The sequence below is a fragment of the Gossypium arboreum genome, chromosome 6 (assembly GCF_025698485.1).
Source record: "Gossypium arboreum isolate Shixiya-1 chromosome 6, ASM2569848v2, whole genome shotgun sequence".
Lineage (NCBI taxonomy): Eukaryota > Viridiplantae > Streptophyta > Magnoliopsida > Malvales > Malvaceae > Gossypium > Gossypium arboreum.
Window position 1 is genome coordinate 140,831,238 of NC_069075.1, and position 9,562 is coordinate 140,840,799.

Consider the following 9,562-nt stretch of genomic DNA (forward strand, 5'->3'; position numbering starts at 1 on the left):
TAACTTTAAGAAAATTTCATACGTCCGAATCTAGAATGTCATAAATCATAAGAATCAATCAAATAAGCAAAAGAACAAGTATTTTCATTAATTATTTCTGAAGCATTCGGAATAAAAAGTCCATGGTTGCAACAACCCTTACTCATAAAACTGTATTACTTTTACCTAAACTTTTCCTAATAATCTGACAAAAACCAAATTAGCTCGAATATTATGAACATAAAGCACATCAATTAAGGTTAGGGTATTTCTAGATATAAATTTGAGCATAACTTTACATTTTTCAAGCACATTTGCAATTCATGAATCTTCTAAGATAAATAGTTTCTTCTCCTTCCCACACTTGGTAGTAGGACACAAATGGATTTAAATTGCCATAAATTTGCCTAGTTACATTGGAGTCTATCGTCCACTCTTTCATATTAGTCATAATATTGACTCAAGAAATGATTGTAACAATTATGTCGTTTGCTTCGATCAAATTGATATTTAGTTTGGTTCGATAATCATTTCTCCCTTTCTGGTGTCTGCATTAATGTGCATGATGGCTTAGTTTGCCAAAAATGAGTAATTTCCTTCTTCTTCTTTTTCTTAAAGATAATGCTTTGTGTTTTGCGTTTGTAATCATGTTTATTCATACCTCTTTTTGCCTCTTTTTAGTTGGTGTCTTGGGTTATGATATGAATGATTAAGTCTATAAGAGGGAGTTGCTTGTGCTTGTGTTTAAATTGCTACTTGTAGTCGTTCCATGATTGTGGCAACTTTTCAAAAAACAACTTAGCAACAAATTCTTCTTATAGGGTAATACTTTCAAACTTGAGGTCTTCCAACAATTTGTGGTATTCATTAATTTGCACTTTTATGTATTTGTTGTCGGTTATCTCTCACTTATAACACTTTTGAATGACAAATTTTTGCTTCCTAGCTTGAAATTGTCCTCGTCAAAAATTTAAATCCTAAATATATTAACGAAGGGCTTGGCCTAAAAAAGCTAAACACAATCGAAGAATATATAAGAAAATAGGAATCATTTCTTGAGGCATCTATAGCACGATCCTTAAAAATAATTCACCCACAACATACTCTCCAAAATTCGACAAACACTTACAAATTAGTACTCAACTACTCAAATGAATGAAGAAGTCACGACTCCTTCCTTTCTACTAGTTCTTACAAGTTAAATAACATATTATGGTTAATAAACAAATCTAAAAGACTATCAATGTGATGTGGGGTTCTTTTGAATTACACTTGTATTTCCAACACCTACAAGTTTGAAGCTATAAAATTCGAATTTATTTTTTAAAGTAATAACCCTCAACTTTTATATATTTTATCTTTTAACTTTTTTTTTAAAGTTAAATTTGTCTATTATCTTTTAAAAGAGTGAAATCTTTTTTTTTAACAACAACACAGGATAAAATGTTAATTTTTCAACAAATTTAGTGGGATAACCCGTATAGTAGTCCACATGTACTTCATATTGATATAACATTGTTTGTCTTATATGACATGTTAACAAATAATTTAAAATTATAAAATAAAAAAATCAAAATTTAAAAAGAAATTATAAAAGGTTCATATAAATTATAAAAAATAAATCAAACATAAATTGCCATGCAAGTTATTTAAAATTTAACGTTTAGCCAGCATTTTTGTTAAAAAGTTTTAAGTTGTAATTTGACTCTTTTTTTTTAGATTGAGCATTAAATTTAATTAAAAAATGGTTAAATTGATAAAAAACTATAAACGTTGAAAGATAAAATTATCATCATGTCTTTTTAAAATGCAGCAAATTACTTATAAAATTTAAAACTTAAATTCAATTGTCATAAGCTATTCATAATTATCTCTCTGTTAATTAAATTTACTGTTTTAGAATCAGATTAAACTAAGAATTACTCGATGTACTGATTTGAAATAAAAGTTAAATAAATTGAATTAATTATTAAACTAAATAAATTAATTTTTTATTTTTAATAATTTATTTAATTAAACTAATCAAATAAATTAAATCGATTAAACTAAAAATTAACACCCATACAATTTTCAAAACATTTATTAAACTTTCAAAACCGTGGGGAATTGTTTTATTTATCATTTCTTTTTACCAATGAACCACGGGGAGTTTAATTGGTGATAGAGAAGGCAACCAAGGGGGACTGCGTCTTCGATAATAAAAAAAAAAAAAGCGTTTATCGAATGGCGAACCTTCGACGCACGCGCTTAAAGGGACAGACCATTCGCACGTGCTCAACAATGGCTTATAAAGTTTTTGGTACGGTCAAAACCCTGCACGTGTCAACCCAAAACCCATTGTAAGCGTCCAGGTGTAGCTCCCTTTTGTCTTTTGCACTCCACCCTTTATATTCGCTTCCTTATTCACTATTTTTCAGCGCTTCTCAAGTAACCCGAAAATTACCTTTCACATTCGGATCCGGGTCACCCGATTTCAAAAATATCCGGTGAGATTTTTGATGCAGTGACGGCGTGGTGGTTTTGGATATGGAGACAGAGAATGCAGTGAATTACAAGTTTATGGGGAGGAGCTTTAATGATTTGAGTATCAACGATGATTCTTCTGCTTTTAGTGATTGTAATAGCGACAGATCCGGTGAGTTCTCCACGGCGTCATCGCAAAGCCGGAGGTTATTTCTCGCTTGTACTAATTCTGATAACTCCGATGAATTTATACGGCAACTCGTATCGGATCTCGGCTCCTGTTCGATTGATGAGCAAAAGAACGCGGCTTTAGAGCTTAGATTGTTGGCGAAGAACAAACCGGAGAATCGAATCAAGATCGCTAAAGCCGGTGCGATCAAACCGTTGATTTCGTTAATCACATCAACCGATCCTAACCTTCAAGAAAACGGCGTGACGGCGATTTTGAATCTGTCTTTATGCGACGAGAATAAAGAACTTATAGCTTCATCTGGAGCGATTAAGCCACTGGTTAGAGCTTTGAGAACCGGAACTTCAACGGCGAAGGAAAACGCGGCTTGTGCTTTGCTTCGGTTGTCACAAGTGGAAGAAAACAAGGTTGCAATCGGACGGTCAGGAGCGATTCCACTTTTGGTTAACCTTCTCGAAAACGGTGGAATTCGCGGCAAAAAAGACGCATCAACGGCTCTGTATTCATTATGCACGGTTAAAGAGAACAAGATCAAGGCCGTTGAAGCTGGAATCATGAAACCGCTAGTGGAATTAATGGCAGATTTCGGTTCCAACATGGTTGACAAATCGGCTTTCGTTTTGAGCGTGCTGGTATCAGTACCGGAAGCCAAAACGGCATTAGTTGATGAAGGAGGGATTCCCGTTTTGGTTGAAATCATTGAAGTTGGATCACAAAGACAAAAGGAAATCGCCGCCGCAAACTTGTTGCAGATTTGTGAAGATAGTGTGGTGTACCGTACTAAGGTGGCCCGCGAAGGAGCGATTCCTCCCTTAGTCGCTTTGTCTCAGTCAGGCACCAATCGCGCCAAGCAAAAGGTAAGTTACTAGTAACGGTAATATCAACCATATATTTCTATACTAACTTAAAATATTGGATTTCAGTTAAGAAAAATACAAATAAGATCAATTTATTTAAAAATAAGTAATTTTAACTTTTTTATTACATATATTTTATTTAATTTTTAAATATTAATAAGAAAAATAGATTTACCTCAACAAATTAATAAAATTAAATAAGTAATTTTAAAAAATAGAAACCACGTCCTCTTTCTCTCATACAATTCTTTTATCAATAGAGACTCAAAATTTTTTTTATCAAGAACCATTTATGTATTTTTATTTCTTTATTAATAATTTTAGTTTCTTTTAAAATATATTATTTTCATTTTTACTCGCATAGCGAGTGTTCATGCAATTATTAATTTGAAATTCTAACTAAATCTGGTGTTACAACACCATCTCAATCAATAAATTTATTAAAATAAAATTATAAAGATATTATTGTATTTTACTATTTTTAAAATTAATATTAAATATATTTTATTCATTTTTCTAATCACCATAAATTATTATTATTATGATTTTCATGTACGGTTGGTTAGTCATCGTTGGCTGACGTGGCATGGCTATTTTTGGGAGAAAAAAAAAAGTCGCGGAATCACCCACGCCAGTCGCAGAAATTTCTCCTTCCATTTTGGTTAATTAAAAAAAATTAAAGAAAACTCATAAAGAAACCAACAAAACGCGCCTAGTCGCAAAAGAGGCTAAACTGTCTTTTCAAATTTAATTAATTATTTTATTTTAATTTAATTTCTTTTCCAACCAGTTTGTTGAAATTTCTTTTTCTTATGTTTTCATCATGAAAGGCTACTACTGTTTTGTATTATTGTGTCGAAGATGAATAGAATTATTTCATTGTCGTTTTGTTTCTCATGATTCATTTATTAATTTGGACATTTATTTTGTACAGGCAGAGAAATTGATAGAGCTGCTCCGGCAACCAAGGTCCGCCAACGCCGCTGCCAGTCCCTCAGATCTGTAAGCATAAAAATCTTTTCTTACATCACATAAATGATTGTAATTATTTAAAAAAAACTGAAATAGAGATTTTACGAGATAAAAAAATGTGAATAAAAAATGTAAATATCTTTATATAAAATCTATCTTGCTATGAAAATGATGTGAGACTTATGAGGAGCAGATTGATTTCTGGATTTTGGTTTGTCCTTTTCGCATACTTTATGAAGTATATATTAATCGTTTGGGTTATACAGTATTTTATTTTATACCATATTACATATTATATCACATCCTAAATGTGTATATAAATCAATTTTTCATATTAGATTTTATCACACTTATCATAAAATTTATTTAATAATGAGTCAATTAAGTGATAATAAACTTGTATTTTTATGTTAATATTTGAATTTATAATTTATAATTGTTTTATTTTAAAATGATATAAAAATAAGAAAAGAAAAATTTGTCATTATAATCATATTAATTATATTTTAAAAGATATATTTTTATAATTTTATAATTGAATTTGTGACTCTGTTAAGAGTAACACTAACTTATTTAATTTTATATATTTATATAAAAATATAGTTATTGAATGAACTACATGTTGCGGTTAAAGGTTTTGTATACAAAATTTCTTCAATTTCGGGATCGATTCATAGATTTAGTAGTGTTTTTAATTATTTTATTTAAAATTTTAGATAAAAATGTGAAAAACAAAAACAATACCATGATAATATTTATTATTTCTTAAAAGATGGTTTTTAAGTTTTTACTAATTGATTTAATGTTCGATCAGCTCATAATATATTTAAATGTATTTTATACTGAAGTTATTTTTTTATGAAAATGTGTTAAAATTAAATAATAAAGTATTAAAAGGAAAATTTTAATTATACTTTTTATACAAATTATTTGTAATTTTAGAGTTTTAGAGAGATTAAACTACAAATTTATTTTTTTAGATATAAACATAAGATAACAAATAGTTAGATATTGTATTATTTTGTCTTTTTCTTTCTTAAACTATAAGTTTAAGGAAGTATTAAAGTGGAATAAACGAATGTCATTTGTGGTCCGGAATTGTGGCTTCTTTGTTTTAGTGGTACTTTTGCTTTGTTTGGTAACATTTCATAGTTTAATTAAGTGCATATTTTATATAAAGTGTAATCTTTTTGCTCTAATTTGGTATTATTCAATCTTTTTATTTTTATAAAATTATTAGGAGGACTAGATTGATAACATCATTAGCAAGGGCGAAGCCAGAAGGGGGGTCGAATGGAAATTTAATTTTTTATAGTCTATATCTTTATAAATTTTTAAAGGATTAAATTGAATTTTTATAATTTTAGGGGGGCCCAAAGTGCAATTTTACCTTTATTAATTTAAAATTTTAAAAAAAATTCAAGGGCCTAAATATAAATTTTCTATTTTAGGAGGGGCCAAGGCCACTACCAGCCTCCCCTTGTATCCGCCTCTGATCATTAATTGTGATCATTAATCGGTCACATTATTTAGGTTATACGAAAATTTAGTCAATGACGTTTAACCTATAATAAATTTATATGTTGCTGAAAGCTTAGAACTATTTAATAAACAATTGACTAAACTTGACCCAATGTTACTAAACTATTCGAAAAGTTTAAGTTTTGGTTACTCAACTTCAAAATGTTATAGAATGACTACTAAACTATTTGAAAGATTTCATTTAAGTCACTAAATTATTCAGAAGTCTAGTTAACGAGCTCCAAGTGGCCATTGAATAATCGGTACGATAAATTAATATTCTTTGATGAGTAGAAGATCAGAGAAAAAAGTTGTTTGAATTTCGATTCTTAGAATTTTAACTGTCAAAGTTGTTTCGTGAAAAACAATTGAATTATAGAAGAGAAGGAAAAAAATGTTTTCGATTAATATAAGTGGTGCAAATAGAAAAGGCCATATGATAACAAATTTAATAGCCTAATAACTTAAATAAAAAATTTAAGAGATTAAAACATAAATTTATTAATAATTTAATTTACTTTAACTACAAACAAATAAATCAAACTATATTAAATTAAAATAATCATTTTAGAGGGACTATATATTATAGTTAAAATATTTGAAAGGAAATCCACGAGAAACTCGTGCATGAGGACGAAATAAAGAAAGGGGTGCCCACATTCATTATTGGTGTTTGATTTTCTTGTTAATTAAAATTATTTTAACCATCTTATCATCTTTCTACGTGTCGAAATCTCACACTATCACTAGCTTGGTACTGTAACTTTTTAAGTTTATCAATTTTCTTTTTCTTAAACCAAATTTGTGGAGTAGAAACAAACAAACAAACAAAAATAGTAAATAGATGATTATTTATAAGACGAAACCTAATATCTGGTTATTATTTTATTCACTTTTTTTTTCTTTTCTTTTTAGAAGAGCTTTGTAATGATTTGTTCTTTTCTCTCTTTATTCGACGTTATATCACTTTCCAATTTCCATATGGTGCATGGTTAAGCTCCAATATTATATTATATTTGGTTAGTTTCAAAAAAAGAATTATTAACTATATATATATATATATATTAGATGCTTCGTTTTTTGAGTAAGCAAAGTTCATATAGGTGCGCAATGCTCTTTTTTCTTTTTCTTTTTTTTTTCTATTTCTTTTTTTTTTCTACTCAAAGACATTGATTCCATTCATCTTTACTAGAACTTTGCATGTGTTAGGTCACTCCATCAAATCGAAGATCTGTTTGAAAAATATAAACTTAAAAAATAGATTTGAACGAAAAAAAAAAGATTCATTTAAAAAACGAACTAAATCTTGAGTAAAGCTTTTTTTTGGCTCGAGTCAGGCCCAATCTAAATTAACAAAAAGACAAATAAAAATTGTTATTTTTTGTTATTTTCTCATTATTTTACTATCATTTTATTATTTTATTGTTATTATTTAGATATTATATAACTATTATTTTATTATTAATGTTGTTACTATTTTAGAGGTATTGGATATTAATATGTTTTATATAAAATTTAAATATTTTATTGAAATAATATATTAACTAAAATTTATTATTTTTATTTCACTTATGTATAGAATTGATTTTACTAAATTTTGATACAGGAAGCTGATATAGAGAATTTACTTTAATAAGGAGTATACTTTGTTGTTATAGATGAAAAATTGTTATACAGTGTAAAAATAATACATAAAAATTTGTTCCACAACAAATTTAGTTGTTATAAAGGGTTATTGTTATATAAAGGATTGACAAATATTAATTGAGGTTCAATTATTTTAGCTTTGAGTCATTTTGAGTTCGGGTTATTCAAGTTTGCAACTTAAGTTATGATTTTAGATTATTTTTGGTTGTGATTGCTTCATAGCCATTTTTTGTTTAGATAATTTTAATTTGAATTATTTTCATGTCGAATTCAATTTTAAATTCTTATCAATTTAAATTCAAATCATTGATATTTTATAATCAAATCGAGATATTATTATCATCCTCTTCTCCTATGCAGCAAAATAGTCTTAATATTTGAAGTTTTAAATTCAAAATTGCTAAAACTATTTAGCCCTACTCCAATGATTAGTTTGGGTATCATACTTTGCATGTAGACCTTTGTAATATGATGAAAAAGTGTACATCTCCCATTACAATAATCTCTAATCCCTATGCATATGAGTTTGGGTTCTTTCAAATATATATCTTAAATTATCTCTAACTAATTAAAGAAGATATTATAACCTAATCCAAACCTGCAACCTCCACCAAGAGTCTTTTAACAATATCCACTTTTAAATGTTTTTTAATCCTTAAATAAGATAATCAAAAGGATTTAATGTTAGTTAAAAAATTGTGATTACACAAGCATGTTGTTGATGATCAACAATCTTTTTTTTTTTTTTTTCCATTTGCTTAATCCCACACTAATACTCCACATTAGAGAAATTTAAAAAATGAATGAGGATTGCTTTGGGTTATTGAGTTCAAAGTCTCTAGGCTACTTTTGGATGGACGATGATTGTAGTGTGGTGAAATCTTTTATCTCATAGCTATAATTATTAATCTCACAAACATCGTTGTTTTTACTTTACAGTCTATCTAAAAGTACCATTATCTTGTGACAATTTTTATATATTTTTTTGGTTTTGTTTAAAAAGGCTAGACTAGGAAGTCTATGCTCTTGCGATTTGGAGTGGTAAATGGTACGATCTCTCTGTAATAGAATTCTCTAAGATTTAAATCCCGTTCTTATAAAGTTGACTCGAAATTCCACCCACGTCCATTGAGCTAACCATCATATATATTTTTATAGTTATTTTGAATCAAATAATCATGGATTAACAAACCTATCATTGGATTTTAATATAATATCTCAAACACAATTCTATTTTTTTTTTAAACTTAGAGGTTCAAATTTGTTTTATTTTTCATTACTAATAAAATATGTAACAAAAATACACAATTTGGTTTAGACATTAATTACTTAATTTAGGGTGAAGTTAAAAAAATTGTTTCTAAAATTCTGAAAGGGCTAAAGTTAAAATATTTATGTTAAAATAATCTTCTTTAAGGATTAAAATGTAATTATTCCATTTAATTAAAGGTTAAAATATTTAAATTGAATGTTTTAATTTTTGAAGGGCTAAAAAGTAATTTTACCATGTAGTTAAGGATGGCCATAATCCTTGTTTACAAATTACACCAATGAAAAAGTAATTTTACATGAAACCCTTCCCATAAAAAAAGTATAATTACAAGATTCATTTACCAAAAAAAGAGAAAATATTGGTTAAATTGTTTAACAAAGTAGCACTAAAAAAAGGCACGAGCTGCACCCCAGCTAACATAATTTTGCAAATTTATATCAAAATTTAATTTTAATTGATAAACCCTAATTTTTATTTAGCTTACAACAAACAATACAGAATTAGGGGAGAGATTTTCGTATACTGATGTAAAATTAAATTGATTTTACACAATTCGTAAAATTTTATACGATTAATATTTATCAGTTCAATCGTTATATTTCATATTTCATTCATATCATTCATGCATGTTACTTTTGGTGTAAAATAAATATTTTTAAC

At 27.7% G+C, this 9,562-nt stretch overlaps 1 protein-coding gene across 1 annotated transcript; it reads left to right on the plus strand.

Moving 5' to 3' along the window:
- The first annotated feature begins 2,347 nt into the window (after positions 1 to 2,347).
- Positions 2,348 to 4,612, plus strand: LOC108485468 (U-box domain-containing protein 4-like). The gene is made up of 2 exons (XM_017789311.2): positions 2,348 to 3,489; positions 4,424 to 4,612. The coding sequence occupies exons 1-2, from the start codon at positions 2,506 to 2,508 to the stop codon at positions 4,493 to 4,495; spliced, it is 1,056 nt and encodes a 351-aa protein (XP_017644800.1). The 5' UTR covers positions 2,348 to 2,505; the 3' UTR covers positions 4,496 to 4,612.
- Positions 4,613 to 9,562: the final 4,950 nt, after the last annotated feature.

Excerpts from the sequence above, each read along its gene's own strand:
- LOC108485468 (XM_017789311.2), top strand. The coding sequence starts at position 2,506 with ATGGAGACAGAGAATGCAGTGAATTACAAGTTTATGGGGAGGAGCTTT. Across the intron at positions 3,490-4,423 it reads CCAATCGCGCCAAGCAAAAG|GCAGAGAAATTGATAGAGCT; the intron begins GTAAGTTACTAG and ends TATTTTGTACAG.